This window comes from Perca fluviatilis, chromosome 13 (assembly GCF_010015445.1).
Source record: "Perca fluviatilis chromosome 13, GENO_Pfluv_1.0, whole genome shotgun sequence".
NCBI classification, from domain to species: domain Eukaryota; kingdom Metazoa; phylum Chordata; class Actinopteri; order Perciformes; family Percidae; genus Perca; species Perca fluviatilis.
In genome coordinates, this window is record NC_053124.1 from 37,045,177 (window position 1) to 37,062,565 (window position 17,389).

General features: G+C 41.5%; 1 protein-coding gene across 1 annotated transcript; it reads left to right on the plus strand.

Moving 5' to 3' along the window:
- Positions 1-11,617: 11,617 nt before the first annotated feature.
- LOC120570977 (gastrula zinc finger protein XlCGF8.2DB-like) lies at positions 11,618-16,494 on the plus strand. Its single transcript, XM_039819660.1, has 2 exons — positions 11,618-11,632; positions 14,690-16,494. The coding sequence occupies exons 1-2, from the start codon at positions 11,618-11,620 to the stop codon at positions 15,653-15,655; spliced, it is 981 nt and encodes a 326-aa protein (XP_039675594.1). The 3' UTR covers positions 15,656-16,494.
- The last annotated feature ends 895 nt before the right edge of the window (positions 16,495-17,389 follow it).

Consider the following 17,389-nt stretch of genomic DNA (forward strand, 5'->3'; position numbering starts at 1 on the left):
AAGTGGAATGCAGCCATCATTAATGGTTTAATACCAGGGCCTCTCCTAAGTGGAATGCAGCCATCATTAATGGTTTAATACCAGGGCCTCTCCTAAGTGTAATGCAGCCATCATTAATGGTTTAATACCAGGACCTCTCCTAAGTGGAATGCAGCCATCATTAATGGTTTAATACCAGGACCTCTCCTAAGTGGAATGCAGCCATCATTAATGGTTTAATACCAGGACCTCTCCTAAGTGGAATGCAGCCATCATTAATGGTTTAATACCAGGACCTCTCCTAAGTGGAATGCAGCCATCATTAATGGTTTAATACCAGGACCTCTCCTAAGTGGAATGCAGCCATCAGTAATGGTTTAATACCAGGGCCTCTCTAAGTGGAATGCAGCCATCATTAATGGTTTAATACCAGGGTCTCTCCTAAGTGGAATGCAGCCATCATTAATGGTTTAATACCAGGACCTCTCCTAAGTGGAATGCAGCCATCAGTAATGGTTTAATACCAGGGCCTCTCCTAAGTGGAATGCAGCCATCAGTAATGGTTTTAATACCAGGGCTCTCTCCTAAGTGGAATGCAGCCATCAGTAATGGTTTAATACCAGGACCTCTCCTAAGTGGAATGCAGCCATCATTAATGGTTTAATACCAGGACCTCTCCCTAAGTGGAATGCAGCCATCAGTAATGGTTTAATACCAGGACCTCTCCTAAGTGGAATGCAGCCATCAGTAATGGTTTAATACCAGGGCCTCTCCTAAGTGGAATGCAGCCATCAGTAATGGTTTAATACCAGGACACTCTCCTAAGTGGAATGCAGCCATCAGTAATGGTTTAATACCAGGACCTCTCCTAAGTGGAATGCAGCCATCAGTAATGGTATTAATACTTCAGTTCCTAGGTTTAATACCAGGACCTCTCCTAAGTGGAATGCAGCCATCAGTAATGGTTTAATACCAGGGCCTCTCCTAAGTGGAATGCAGCCATCAGTAATGGTTTAATACCAGGGCCTCTCCTAAGTGGAATGCAGCCATCAGTAATGGTTTAATACCAGGGTCTCTCCTAAGTGGAATGCAGCCATCATTAATGGTTTAATACCAGGGCCTCTCCTAAGTGGAATGCAGCCATCAGTAATGGTTTAATACCAGGACCTCTCCTAAGTGGAATGCAGCCATCATTAATGGTTTTGAATACACCTGTGCTTTTCCTACTATGACATGTCAACATGTCTGCCGGTCTATAGCTGCAGTGTCATTGATGTTAAAGAAGAAATTAATTTCTGGGTTGATATCGTGCTCAATGTCTTCTGATTTATGTTCAGTGTATTCAAATGTTTTCAGTTCCAGCTTATCACTGTCAGCAAGCAGTTGGGTTATAGGTAACGGTGTATTATCTTTCCATTACATTACATTTCATTTAGCTGATGCTTTTATCCAAAGTGACTTACAATCTCCAGATGTAGGCCTAGATGAATGATTATTTTCAGAGTGTGTCATGTTTGAGGTGAGTTTATTTCCAATTACCTCATAATCCACTTTGCTCCTCATTGAAACTTGTCCAAATCACGATGTCTTTGATCACCATCACTTTCGCCTCCTCTGGTGTTCCGTTTATTTTTATGAAGATTTTGCATCATCTTTAACTTGGTTCTTTGTTTTCTCATAGTTCTGAAAATGTAATAAAGTATTTGTCTTTCTTCAAAAGTGTGTTTTAATCATTTATATTCTTGCGTGTTTTTCACAGGAAATCTGGAACACCTCCGGACTTTTATTTTGAAGCTCAGCAACTAATCTGCACCGGAAGCTGTAGTCTTTACTGCGGCTGACTTCACACTTTGAACAAGATGGCGTCTAGCAGAAAGGCGTGTTAGCAGAGTGTCTTTGCTGTGTAGAGAAAGAGGTAAAATGTGTAAAGTCCAGATGCTGAGAGCGTTGGTGAAGCAGCGACTAACTGCGGCTGCTGAAGAGATATTTGGGCTGTTTGAAAGAACGATAGCAGAGTACGAGGAGGAACTTTGTCGTTCAAAAGAGGAGAACGAGCGACAACGGGAGCTACTGGACGCTGTTTACAACCCTCAGCTTCGGCTACACAGAGCAGGTTTGGTCATTAAACCTTCAGTTGATCTTTTCTCTCCTTCCTGGGATCTCTTCTCTCAGCGACGATAGGACGTATGGAAATAAGCATTTGTTCATAAGATCTATTGTAATCTTCGCTCTTTAACAGGCCTTCGCCAAACCCACCAGACTCCATGTTAATAATCTGTACTTTTATCATCGTACAACACACTTCATTCTAAGTGGACAGAAACTAAATAAAACTATCAAAAGCCGTCTTGGTTCATCTTTCAACTGCTCCAACAATCACCACTCTGGTTTGGTTGAAATTAACCCTTAATTCACCCATTTACATGTGGAGATATGCTGGTTCTATACACGCTAAAAGTCCTGATTATTTACATGGAGTCTGGTGGGTTTGGTGATGGTGATTTCGGGGCTGTTTTCTAGATAAACAAAGGTTCTTATTTAATAGGTATTCCCTTAGGACTGTATAGGTGATTGTTACATAGTAGTGATGTTTGCTTTGGAACACAACAGCACAGTATTGTAACCACTCAGGCTTAAGGCCGTTTTACAGTTGTAAAGTGTGTGTGTGTGTGTGTGTGTGTGTGTGTGTGTGTGTGTGTGTGTGTGTGTGTGTGTGTGTGTGTGTGTGCGTGCGTGCGTGCGTCTGTCTCTGTGTGCGTGTCAGAGATGGGGACTGCACTATATGTGTCTACACCATTAGGGCGCTGACACACCAGGCCAAACCGCTGACTTCAGACTTGACTTGCAACTTGAACCAAAAGACTTGACTCGAGCTTCGAGACCTGTCTTCATGCAATTATTGCTTTTTAAATCTAAATTCATTGATGTATTTCTATTTTCTTTTATTGGCGCATATACGCTGGGGAAACATATGATGAGCTGCATGTCCCCTGCACTTTGCCATAATGTGCAACATAACCCATGCGTTATGCCTTATGTGCGCACTCATAAATGCATTGACGATGGTGACACAAAGTCCTCCCGGAGTTGTACCTTTTGTCATTAGTTTTGCTTTCAATAACTTGGTAAACAGTGGCAGTAAGCCAACAGCTACATGCAAAGATAAATGATGCCGGATCAACAACGTGGAACAACATCGGGCATCTCAAAACGCACCCAGATAGGTCAGTCACTCACTTGCTAATGTGAAACAGTCGTTACATTTAGCATATATCGTCACAGGTATCAAGATAACCATCGCCTCGTTCTTATCTCTGAGTGTGTATTCTCTGGGAAGCCCCTCTCTCGGCTGTCCTCTAAGCCTCTGTAGAGAAAGGAGGAGTTCTCCATTTTCTACGTCTGATCTATGACATCGTTGATTCAAAAATCTATATAAGATAAGAAAGATTTTATTGAGCCCACACTGGGGAAATTCCCTAATTATGGCAGCTCAAAATTTGAATCACAAACATATATTTTGTCTTTGTCAGCTTTATTTTTACAACTTCTGATCAACATTTTCGATTTTTTAGCACTTTTGTACTTTCACAATCTTCATCAGCTTTTGGCATTTGGAAAAAGCATATTTTACTCCATTAATAGGAAAACTATAATTTAAATATCGCTCAGATAAAGGCAAGAAGTAGGTCAATTATAATTGACTTCTGAGTAAAGATAACTATTAAATTTAACTGCATACAATCCACAAACATATCATACAAAATGTGCACAATATATATTGGTGAAACAACATATGAGATATGATCTCTGAACCTAGTAATATCAATATGAACTCCATTATCCTAAATGTCTTTTGCAACAATTGTTATCCCTTTAATATACAAAGTATATTATATCTTTATAGTAAAAAAATATTTTATTTATAAGATTTTATCTTTAACTTACTGTATATTATCTCATTTTTTGTGAAAGATTTATCTTTAACTAATATTATATCTTACCTACTTGATAAAGGGGTGATAGAATGATTATTTCGGGTATTTCACACTGTTCCTTATGGTCTCCTAATGGGGTATGTAACATTGGTTGGGCTGAAAATGGCCTGGTTGATATTTTATTGGCCCTTATGCATCCCTGTGTTTTGGCCCTATTTGTAACAAGAGCTTTTCTTCCAAATATGGTATGGTCATGAATATTTAGATGAGCTGGCCCTGGCTTGGTTGGGGCCTTAGCTCCCCGATAACACACATAGAGACCCGCTGATTGGTTGAGCGAATCCCCAATACACACACATTAGAAACGCGACAGAATCTCATATTCCAGACACTGCAATGTTTCCTTACCAAATTCACTTCTGAGACTTTTTTATGCGAGAAATCAACTATATAAAGCTCAAATATGGGCCGTTTTACGAAAATGGATGGCTAATTGCAAATTTGGTAAAACTGTGTGTCGGAGTTAAGCTGCCTGTGTTGCTGGCTCGCCGCCCGGCCTGCCTTCCTCCACAGACCCCGGCTTGCTGTGAGCTCGATTGAGCTCCGGCACGGCTGCTGCAGCCCACAGCACCTCATACCCGCGCAAAGTCACCGTTTGGGCTAATGGACTACTACAAAATGCCGCTGCCCTGACAAAGCGCCAGGGCCTGCATCTCCTCTATTCCTGCTAGCTAAATGGCCCGTGTGTGAAAGCGCGGTCAGCGAGCTTGTTACACCAGCAATCTCTTACCACATGTTACACACGTCACGCCACTTAGTTATACAACATATACCTAAATGTCTTATAAAGCTAACAACGGTGTCCGATTTCAAGTTAATGAATATTTGTGAGCTGTAAGGGTTTCGTTAGCTGCGACTGTCCCTTCAATCCTATGTGTACAGATTGCGGCTAGTTAGCTTCATTTTTGGTCGTAATTCGAGTATATTTACAGTTTGAATTTCGTCACACCACTTATACAACAACTAACTATATGTTTTATAAACCTAACAACGGTGTCCGATTTCAAGTTAATGAATATTTGTGAATTCCAGAGGAATTCTAAGAGGAGGCTAGCTAGCTCTCATTGATAGAGCTCCATCCAGCCGCAGGCTCTATCAATGAGACTCACGGACAAGCAGCGTTTATTTCCCCAATAGTTTGTTTAAATAACTCAACACATTATAATTACACACATTAAAAGATTAACTAGAATCTGTGTTAAGAGAATGCTGGCGTAACAAGCTCGCTGACCGCGCTTTCACATACACCGGGCATTTAGCTAGCTAGCAGGAAGAGGGGAGCTGGAGGCCCTGGAGCTCTGTCAGAGCAGCGGCGTTTGGTAGTCCATTAGCCCAAACGGTAACTTTGCGCGGGTATGAGGTGCTGTGGGCTGCAGCAGCCGTGCCGGAGCTCAATCGAGCTCACAGCAGGCCGGGGTCTGTGAAGGAAGGCAGGCCAGGCGGCGAGGCAGCAACACGGGCAGCACCAGCCTCTGAAGTCCGACACACAGTCAGACAAAATTTGCAATTAGACATCAATTTTTGTAAAACGGCCCATATTTGACCTCTAAGTAGTTGATTTCTCGCATAAAAAAGTCTCAGAAGTGAATTTAATGGTAAAATAGCATATGAACAATGTATACATTTTCTGAGATCTGCACGACCTAGATTCAGAAGACTTCCTGATCTCAGGTCAGTTGTGTAGCCTATGTAAATGTTGGGGCGTGACCGTTCTCTTAATACACCCATGGGCTGACAAAGGTTCCGGATTTTGAGACGCTTACGCAAGCAACTAGCTTTGTTGAGATTCGCCCGTTTTCAGCGGCAGTTTCAAAATATGAGATTTTCATAGTAAAGGGGTGTCAATGGGATTTTGAGCTTCTATGTATGTCCTATTTACCCACCGAACTGTCCTCATTCAACTATGACAGGGTAAAATCGGTTTTGCATTCTATCACCCCTTTAAGACACCACACTGTCTATAATCTAGGGTTGGGCGATGTCCCCTAAATTGGCAGTTGCCGATGTTTACAGTAACACATCGTGATGGATGATGATATCGTCGCGGGGGGGTGGGAGTAGCGTTTTTATTTTAATATATTTCTTTACATGAATATTTTTTTCTACTAAAAACTATTATTTCGTTATTTTATTAACCCAACTAATTACTCATCTGGACTTTCCAATAAGGAGAACGAAAAAAAAGTAGCTTCAGTTCCTTCCACTTAACAAGAGTTGATACAATGGCGTTGGTATTGGTTGCTAAAAAGGGCACTACTTCGCCTATATGGCAATTTTTTGGATTTAGACCTGATGAGAGTGGACAGCCAAGGGACCCGATTCAAGTTGTGTGCAAGATCTGCTTATGTGTGATCCGCGCAAAAGATGGGCAGACGACCAATCTTCATGACCACTTGCGTGTGCGCCAGCCAGCAGAATATGCCACCTTGCCCGCACGTCCTGGGCCTAGCAAAAAAGCTAGCCAGGGTCAGCAGACGATAACTGGGGCTTTTGCAAAAAGCACCAAATATAAAACAGGCGGTGACAGATGGAGGCAGTTGACAGATGCGGTAACTCGCTTCCTGGCCAAAGAAATGGTGTCGTTCAATACAGTGAAGAAGCCGTCGTTTAAGGCCATGCTGCATACCTTTGAAAGTCAATACGAGCTGCCAGGTCGGAAATATTTTTCCAATACGGCTATCCCTAACCTTTTCAACGAGGTCAGAAGTAACATCACGAAAGAGCTGGGTGATGTAGAATATGTGGCCCTGACAACGGACATGTGGACCAGCTGCAATATGATGCCCTACATGTCAGTGACAGTGCATTATGTGAATAAAGAGTGGACACTGCAGTCCAAATGCTTACAAACTAGCTTCATGCCCGAAAGCCATACAGCAGATAATTTGGAAGAAGCACTGCGCGAGGCAATTAATGACTGGAAACTACAGGAGGAACAAATTGCCTGTATAACTACCGACAATGGAGCGAATATTGTTGAAGCCATCCGGCAGTTGAAATGGCCATGGTTAAGTTGCTTTGGCCACAACTTGAACCTGGCCATAAACAACTCGCTTGCGCAACAGAGGGCCAGCACAGACCGAGCTTTTTCGGGGTTTGCCGGGCAGTCAACACTGCGTTTTCGCACAGCTGGCTAAGGCGACGTGAGCTGCAGAAAGCACAAGTGGAAATGAAACTCCCTGAGCACTCATTGATCACGGTAATTTTTAAAACAATTCGTAACAACGAAGGAATTATTGTTTAAATTATTTAATATGTATTTTATAATTTACTGCGTCTTTACTGACAGGCCTGTGCAACACGATGGGGCTCAAAACAGCAAATGGTGGAGAGAATGCAGGAGCAGGAGCAAGCCATCAAACGTGCGTTTGCCCAAGACAAAAGCCGCCGCCCACTCCCCCAGCTGACATGGCAAGACATAAGTGTTCTGGAATCTGTGAACAACGCGCTGAAGCCAGTAGCGGACTTCACAGACATTCTCTCTGGAGAAAATTAGGTAACGGTGTCCTCACTGCTGCCCATGTTGGCCCATTTAGAAGGTGTACTGGAGGAGTCAGATGATGATTCCAAACTGACAGCCGACCTGAAGCGTGTCATCCTGGAGCAGATGGAAGGCAGATATGGTGATGACACCATCCAGAGGAGGATGCGTAAAGCAACACTGCTTGACCCCAGGTACCGAGGAGACCATATGAAACCTCCCGAAATTCATTCCACAAAATCTGAAATTATGGAAGAGATTGTGAGAGAGATTGCTCTGTCGCTACCAAGGCCAACACCAGGTCCCTCACATGCTGGAGAAGGGGGAGAGGAACCAGATGCTGGCGCCGCCACCCTGCCTAACAAAAGAAAGTGTTCTTTGGGCAGCCTTCTTGCGAAGAGAGCAGCCACAGCATCTGCTGCCACGCTCACTGATGAGCAAAAGGTCGAGTCAGAAATGACCATGTACCTGCAGGAAATGGCCATTGATGGGGAAGAGGACCCACTGACTTGGTGGAAAACGAACGAAAAAAGGTTTCCGTTCATGGCAAGATTAGTACGGAAATATCTGTGCATCTGTGCAACCAGTACTCCATCAGAGTAGGTCTTCAGCACAGCGGGTAGTGTAGTTACTCCAATCCGCAGCTTATTAAAACCAGATAAAGTAAATATGTTGGTATTTCTGGCCAGAAACATCGAAATTTAAACATGGTCTATGGTGATTAGACTTCTTTACGCACGTTTTGCAATCCGTTACGGAGCTATTTAATTTTGATTTTGCAATTTGCATATTGTTTTTTAAATGTTCATGTAGTTAATATGACCACTTTACAATATTTCAATAACAATTTATTTTGTAGCCTTTGCTATGGTTTGCACGACAAAAAGTTAATTGTGCTGCTAATAAGTGAAATGTAAATCCCGAGTGTCTGTCTGAGTGTTTGTTCCCGTTTTCTTGTTCTTCTGTGTTTTAATAAATGTGTGTTATCAGAAGAATCACATTAATTCTTTCATTTGATTTGACATTATGGCTAAGGCAAATTGTCTTTAAAAGTATTAACCAGACAAAAGACATTCGCTGAAGTCTGGGTTTATCTTAAACTGCTTCAGTGCAGTCACAGAAGAGCTACGTGACAATGAGCAAGATTTCCTGAGACACTAGGCTAGCCTACTAATAATTCTTTAATAAGGGCTGTTTTCTTACAAAATTAAATATTTTAAGTTAAATGTACAGTATAAGACAAAGACAAGAGGCTAACAATGTCAAGATCAATGTTAGCCTGCCTGACACGGTATCTTCACAGACTAACACGTCACATCTAGACTAGCCTCCAGTATTTTAAATAGCATATATGCATTAGTTATATTCTCAATGTAATTTATAGAGCAATCCCTGCAAAGTTTTTAGGTTAACTATAAGAGATTAGGATTAGTCAGTGGTTCTCTAAGATTTTTAAACCTAAAAACAATAGAGAATAATATAGATCAGAACTAACTAACTTAATTTAAATAAACAACATTTAAATAGTTAAGTGATGCTTTGGATGGAAACTATATAAAAGCGCCAATATATAGCAGCTTTGGGGAGTGCCTCACGAGCTCAGCTTCTTGTTGGTCTTGTCACTGGAGCGCGCACAGCAGCGGAGTGCCGCGTTGACAGTAGCGGGGGAAGGGGGGTTGGCGGCAGCGGGGGGGGCGGGGTGACTCACCATCGTGATGTCTGTCAGCCGATGGACGATGGTATCGTCCATCGGCACAACCCTACTATAATCAGTCCAAGACTGATTTCCCTTCAGAGTCTCACCCTGTCTCTTAGAAGTTGCGAACTCCCTTTCTCTTTTAACATGCAGTTCAATGTCTTATTGTACTCTGAAATGAAAGAATAGAACAAATGAACAATTTAAGTTAAAAAATAAATCATGGAATCAATTTATAAACCAAAATGTATTCTATATTTTTGACTCCTCAAAGTAGCCCCCTTTGGCAGATACAGCTGAACACACTCGTGGCATTATTAGTTGGATGCTGTCCTCCTCTCCTACTTCAATGCCTAACGAATCTGTCTTTCTCTCCACTGTATTTCACTGGTTGAAGCCTGAAAATATTGTGAACAAATTAATAACCTAACTTGTTGAGGTATCAGCTCTGTTTCAGACTGATACCTCCGGTTCAGGCTGGTCCTCATCCTCAACACGGGCCTTTTTCAGTCACGGAAAATACTTTTCAATACTCATCTGGATTGAAGCAGCAAACATTCAGTGTAAGAGTACAAAATGGCATAACATTATTTATAATACGTTTACTTGATTCACAGCTGCTACATATAGTGTTTTGACCTCAACAACCCAACTGCATTTTACCTCAAACTTGCAACTAGTTAACTTTCTAAAGCAGGCACAATCGCTTATTTGCTAAGAGTCTGGTCGGTGATTATGAATGTGTGATTGTGTAAAGGTGTTCACGAGATGGATACCAACCTTTCGTGAACTTGTGAATTTGGCCAGCCGTCTTCCCTCCTTGATGGAGACAGACGCTGTGTGCACGGTGGGATCGATGGTGTTTTAAGCCCCCAACGTTGCCTTACAAGCAGTAACCCTCACCGTAACCTTAAACATAACCATTGCTGTGGTGTCTGGAAGGCGACGTTGGGGGCTTAAAAAAAACCTTAATAACAAAACGCAATGTGCGGCTGGTGTTGATGCACCGCCACACAATAGTCTATGTGTGGGAAACACTGGGCTGCACCACTGACCTGAGGTCAGCTTAGTCTTCTGAATCTAGGGCACGCAGATCTCAGAAATGTTATACATTGTTCGTCCGCTATTTAATTACTAAATTCACTTCTGAGACTTTTTTATACGAGAAATCAACTATGTAGAGGTCCCGTTTTACGAAAATGTATGGCTCATTGCAAATTTTGTCCGACAGTGTGTCGCAGTTCAGCAGGAGCTCAGCAGGCTAATGTGACAGTGGCCGGTGCTGCCTCGCCGCCCGGCATGTATACCTTCACAGACCCCGGCTCGCTGTGAGCTAGATGGATCTCCGTCACGGCCAGAAGGACTTCCTGAAGTCCGACACGTCTTACCAAATTTGCAATTAGCCATCAATTTTTGTAAAACGGCCCATATTTGAGCTTTATGTAGTTGATTTCTCGCATGAAAAAGTCTCAGAAGTGAATTTAGTAACGAAACATTGCAGTGTCTGAAATATGAGACCTGCTGTCTCGTCTCCAGTGTATGTGTATGTGGTTCCTCAACCAATCAGCGCGCAGCTCATCTAAATGTTCGTGAACATACCATATTTGGAAGAAAAGCTCTCGTTCCAAATGGGGCCAAAACGCAGGGCCCATAAAATAGCAACCGGACAATTTTCAGCCCATACATACACTATTAGGAGACCTTAAGGAACAGTGTGAAATACCATATATAATCATTCTATCATGCCTTTAACGTGCTGCACAGAGTTAGTTTTTACCGGTAACCTTCTCACATAGGCTATGGACTAGTATTCTATTTCACTAGTCTTCCCATAAGACAAGAGACATTGTCTTATCGACTTACGTGTTCTTGATTCGTTTCTGATTGTCTTGTCATTAGGTAAAAGCAAACTATTACCACATTCAAGTTGTATAAGGCATGAAGTGTCACTAGTAAAGAGAATACCCTAGCAAAATAAAATACATAATCACATTTTGTCTTAAACAAGCAGCCTTAACAAGCTCTGCTATGCTACTTTGTATCAGTTTGTTAGACTAAATTTGTAAGTTTTGAGATATATATATATATATATATATATATATATATATATATATATATATATATATATATATATATATATATATATATATGACAATACAAACTACCTCTCATTATTATTATTATTATTATTATTAGTTTGAGTTTAGTTTGAGTGGTGGTCTGTAATGTGTCTGTTTCATTCTGTTTTCCTGCAGATGTGCAGCAGCTGTTGGTGGTTAAAGAAGAGGTTCCCCCTGAGCAGCAGGAGTGTAGCTCCAGTGTGGACCAGCAGGAGCCAGAGCCCCCCCCACACATTAAAGAGGAACAGGAGGAACTGTGGAGCAGTCAGGAGGAAAACAGCTCGGGCTGGTGGGAGGAAAAAGAAGAAAAAAACAAAGGCTGATATCAACCCTCTGAAGAGTGAAGATGGTGAAGAGAGAGGTCAGTTCTTACAGCTTCATCAAAGACAAACTCAACACATGGAAACAGAAGCTGATGGAGAGGACTGTGGAGGACCAGAACCAGCCAGGAACTCAATTTTAGCTACTAAAAGTACTGACTAAACAGTTGAAGTAGTTAGCTAAAAGTACTGACTAAACAGTTGAATTAGTTAGCTAAAAGTACTGACTAACCAGTTGAATTAGTTAGCAAAAAGTACTGACTAAACAGTTGAATTAGTTAGCTAAAAGTACTGAGTAAACTGTTGAAATAGTAGCTAAAAGTACTGACTAAACTGTTGAAATAGTAGCTAAAAGTACTGACTAAACAGTTGAATTAGTTAGCTAAAAGTACTGAGTAAACAGTTGAATTAGTTAGCTAAAAGTAATGTCTAACCAGTTGAATTAGTTAGCTAAAAGTACTGACTAAACTGTTGAAATAGTAGCTAAAAGTACCAAGCTGCCTTGCCTTACATCCTTAGCCTGTCAGTCAGTCCCCAGGGCAGATGAAAAACAGTTGTGCCTGATTGTCAGGAAGTGTACATCAACAGCACCGCGACCACTTTCGCCTCGCCGTTATTATCATATCGCAGCAAACGCTGTCTGCGTGAAGTTTTGAACAACTGTAACCACACTTGCAACCACTTTGTCGGCATTTCCGTGACTAACTGTGACTTCAACAAAATGTAGTAGTAGTTATGTAGAAACGTAGAGTACTTTGCTGTGTGTGTGTGTGTGTGTGTGTGTGTGTGTGTGTGTGTGTGTGTGTGTGTGTGTGTGTGTGTGTGTGTGTGTGTGTGTGTGTGTGTGTGTGTGTGCGTGCGTGCATGCGTCTGTCATATGCGGAGAGGACAGATAAGCTTGCGCTTACGAACTCTGTTTTACACGCTTAATGTGTAAAAAAAAAAAAAAAAAAAAAGGGGGGCAAATTAACTGGTCGACTGGATGTAAAATTCAGTCGCACACTCTCAAATTTTTGGTCGCAGTCTGGAGCCCTGAAATAGTTAGCTAAAATTAATAGCCTAAACAGTTTAAAAAGTTAGCTAAAAGTACTGACTAAACAGTTTTAAAGATGAACTGAACTGGAATTTGATTAAAGGTGATATAACAGATGTATTTTATTTCTTCTCGTTGGTACAATGATTAAAATGGCTGAATTTGTTAAAAGGGGTAAAATGGTACATTGAAAGTGTTGTTGTTGTTACATGGGCGCCGCCATGTTGGAATTCCACAACCTGCTACGTCACTGGCATGGTAAGCAGCCATAGAATGTAAACAGTCAGAGGCTAACGGACATGGCTGAGGAAACGGCAACCAACAGGTCTAGGGGGGGTCTTACTGTATTACCCCTGGCTGCAGTAATGACTTGTATAGGGCTAAGGCAGCTGGGGTTATGATACATTTCCACAGGCTACCTTTGACAAGGAAGCCAGTCCTCAACTCATAGCTAGCTGCCTTAAAACTGGCTAGCCCTCCGACGGCCCCTGGATTTAGAGTCTATAGCGACCATTTTTTAGCGACAGACTGTTTAGAGAGCTGTACATTTGATACAACAGGGTCACTGGTGAGGGTTAAGTCCAACAGACTGAAACCTGAGGCCATACCCTCAAAGATCAACTTTTCAGGCTACAGTACAGGGCCGACCGATAGACCAACGGCAAGTACCAACACCAGCGATGCTATCTGCCGCAGAGACAGGGCGCTGAAACGCTCCCATCAGGCAGAGGACAGAGAGGGATGTGTAGCTGTTATCCAGCATGCTAGCTAGTCTACTAGGCAAAGGGCTGGATGTAACGTTGTTGTCACATACACAAAACACGTTCATATTCACTTACACACACAAATAATAGCGTTCAACAAAACTGAGACTGACACACTGGCCGTTCATTAAAAAAGTGGGTCACAAAACCAAGCTAGATACCACACGCTCCAACCTAGGGAAAAGGCTAGCAGCTAAACACGTTGGAAACATTTATGTCAAACTCCACAAGCTAGCACTCCGACCATAGACTGTATGAATAAATCCTGACTCCGACAATATCACAGATCAATAATAATGCGTTACTAGCTGCTAACTAAACCACAGCAGGTCTGTAAACAGACTCCAATGTCCCTTTCTACTCACCCTGATGCTAGCTGGTGTCCACCGCCTCAGGGCACATCGTTGATGCAGAGGGAGTTCAACTCGCAGAAAAAGCTGCTAGTTCCATATTAAGAGGTATCTGTGTAGTATCCTAGTTCCATAGTAAGAGGTATCTGTGCAGTATCCATTTGTGTAATATCCATCAACGACCACAAGGAAAAAATATGCCAACTCTACACTAGCCTAACGTAAACGGCAAAACTCGTGAATCCTCCGTGTATCTATGGTCAACCTGGGGTGACTCTCCTACGTGCAGCGAACTTTTTTTTTTCTTTTTTCAAACTTTATTTATTTTGGTTTTAACATTTTGCGTGCAGGTAACTTAACAAGCGATCCCATTGGATGAATTCGTCCAATCACAGATGGATTCAGTTGCAGTGTCCATGCTCCGGCACGCGCCTCACACACCAGTCACTTCCCCCCACACGGTCCTGTACTGCAGGTGGAGCCTGAAACCATGGACTGGTCATCCTCCATGTGGTGGTAGTCAGACACTGCAGGCCTGTCCCTCACAGGCTCAAATGCGTAACCTATGCCATTAAAATTACTCATTTTCATGTCCATGCTGCACTGTAACCTATATACCTTCGCAGGTCCTACCATGCCAGTGACGTCATCGAAATTGTCAGTGTTCTAATACTAACAAACGTAATTTTTGTGTTGCTTAAAAAAAGCTATATTGATTTTTTTTTATTAAAATTTTTAGTGTAATTCATTTTTATTTGTCATAACCAACACATTATCAATGCAGATTATTTCAGTTCAGTTCATCTTTAAATATTAGGTAAAAGTAATGGTCTAAACAGTTGAAATAGTAGCTAAAAGTACTGACTAAACAGTTGTCTGTATTTGATTATGTTTCCTGCAGATGTTGAGCAGCTGTCAGTGGTTAAAGAAGAGGTTATCCCTGAGCAGCAGGAGTGTAGCTCCAGTGTGGACCAGCAGGAGCCAGAGCCCCCCCCACACATTAAAGAGGAACAGGAGGAACTGTGGAGCAGTCAGGAGGGAGAGCAGCTTCAAGGGCTGGAGGAGGCTGATATCACCAAGTTCCCATTCACTCCTGTCCCTGTGAAGAGTGAAGATGATGAAGAGGAAGCTCAGTCCTCACAGCTTCATCAAAGACAAACTCAACACATGGAAACAGAAGCTGATGGAGAGGACTGTGGAGGACCAGAACCAGCCAGGAACTCACATCCACTTTTACAACCAGAGCCAGAAGACCAGACTGTAGACTCTTCTGATCCTGAGACTGATGCCAGTGCTGATTGGAAGGAGACCAGAGAACCTCAGTCAGTTTTAAACTTTCTGAAAAATGATTCAACATGTAAGAAACCATTCAGCTGCTCTGAGTGTGGGAAAAGATTTGGCTTCATGTCACCTCTGAAGAAACACATGCAAACTCACACAGGAAAGAAACCATTCAGCTGCTCTTTTTGTAATATATCTTTTTCATGGAGAGGAATTTTACGGTCACATATGGTAGTCCACACAGGAGAAAAACCTTTCAGCTGCTGTGTTTGTAATAAATCTTTTACACAGAGTGGAGCTTTAAAGACGCACATGAGAATCCATACAGGAGAAAAACCTTTCAGTTGCTCAGTTTGTAAGACATCTTTTACACAGAGAGGAGATTTACAGAAACACATGAGAATCCACACAGGAGAAAAACCTTTCAGCTGCTCAATTTGTAAAAAATCATTTACACAGAGTGGAAGTTTACGGTCACACATGAAAACTCACACAGGAGAGAAAAGTTTCAGCTGCAGTGTTTGTAAAAAAAGATTTGCCTGCCGTTCTCATGTCCAAAGACATAAATGTGTTGGTCCGATGGCAACAGAAGCTGATGTAGAGTACTGTGGAGGACCAGATCCAGCCAGAGACTGAAGATCAGACTGGAGACTCTTCTGAGCCTGAGACTGATGACATGGAGTAACGTTTGTGCCTTTAAGTCTAAGCAAAACTTCATCAAAATTAGTATCAAACAAAAGTCTTTATGTTAGACCCAGCTGCAGTGGGTCAGCGGACCGCTAACGTTAGACCGAAGTCTTATAGGACACCTATTAAAGGAGTTCAGGTGAAACTGTTTACTGTTCTAAATGAATATGCTACATTAAAACAAAAAGGAAATGTGAATCTATTATTTCCAACACTGTTTGGTGCTTCAGTGCCTCGTCCTCTGAACACCACAGGATGGCGCTAACACACACGCTGTAAGAAGTAAGTTATACTGCCCCTCTGAACTGACTTTGTTTCTCAGCGAATAACGTTATCTCACTGTTCAGGGCGTAGCCAGGTTTACAGAGTTATTGTTTGGAAAAACTTTAGATTTCGATTGTAAAACCAATTAAAATATAAACTTATGTTTTAAAAATGTTATTTGGCAAGTGACCATGGTATGAGCAGGTTAATGCCCTTCGAGGTGTCAATTGTCAGGTATTAATGGAAGACGGCGAGGCGTTAACCGTCCCATGTGTACATATGTACATATTTATTGTTTCATTATTACTGTTATAATAACAGTATTATGTGCTGATGTTCTGCTGTTTTTATTATGGCTTTTTTTTATATATATACAGTTTAGTGTATTACGTGGTTTGTGTCTCAGTAATCATCAGTGGAGGAATGTAACTAAGTACATTTACTCCAGTACTGTACTTAAGTCCAAATGTTGAGGTACTTGTACTTTACTTGAATCTTTTCTTTTCATGCCATTTTCTACTTCTACTCCGCTATATTTCAGAGAGAAATATTGGACTTTTTACTCCACTACATTCATCTGTTCCAGCTTTAGTTACTAGTTACTTTACACATTAAGATTTCTGCACACAAAACACATGTAGTTTATAAAATCTGATGTTTTATTATAAAGTAAACTAGCCAACAATATAACGGCTATAAGTCTAGCTGAGATGATTAGACCACTTAGTTGATTGACAGAACTCTTTGGATCGTTTCTAAAATGTGAGGATTTTTCCGCATTCATTACTTTTACTTTAACACTTTAAAGCTCTATTGTGTAATAGAGTTGATTATTATTGCAAAAAAAAAACTTTGTTCTTTCACAAATATGTGCTCATTCATGTGTAATTACTTCCACCAACTAATCAAAGTATTCTCGTAAGCGTAGAAGAAGGTTAATACAACTAAAAGTGATTACCAGTTTGCAGTTGCTGTCTTTTGCTTTGCGGTTTATAATTACATTTCCATTGTAGTTGTTTTGGGGCTGTGGAGGCAGATGGTTATATCTGGTATTCTTTCCACTTACATCTCTGTTGATGTTAGTTTTGGTTGTAGTGCAAGTGTTTCTTGATCATAATTAAAGGGCTGATTCTAAGCACTGGGCCTTATGCTTGTTTGTATTTGTGTTTTGTCTGTAATGTTCAATTTTTCATATTTTACCTATGTGGTGTGGTGGTAATTTTCTTACTGTTGTGGTCCACCACTTGAAGGGATGTAAAGAAAACACTGTAGTTGCCAATGGTGTCCCACGGTTCAGAGCTTTTTTAGCCGGCTTCGGAGTCTTAAGACCTGGCTCCAGTCCACCTGCTGTGCCCATAAATTTGGATTTATCGACAATTTTGACTTGTTTTGGAACCGCTCCTCCTATTTCAGGAACGA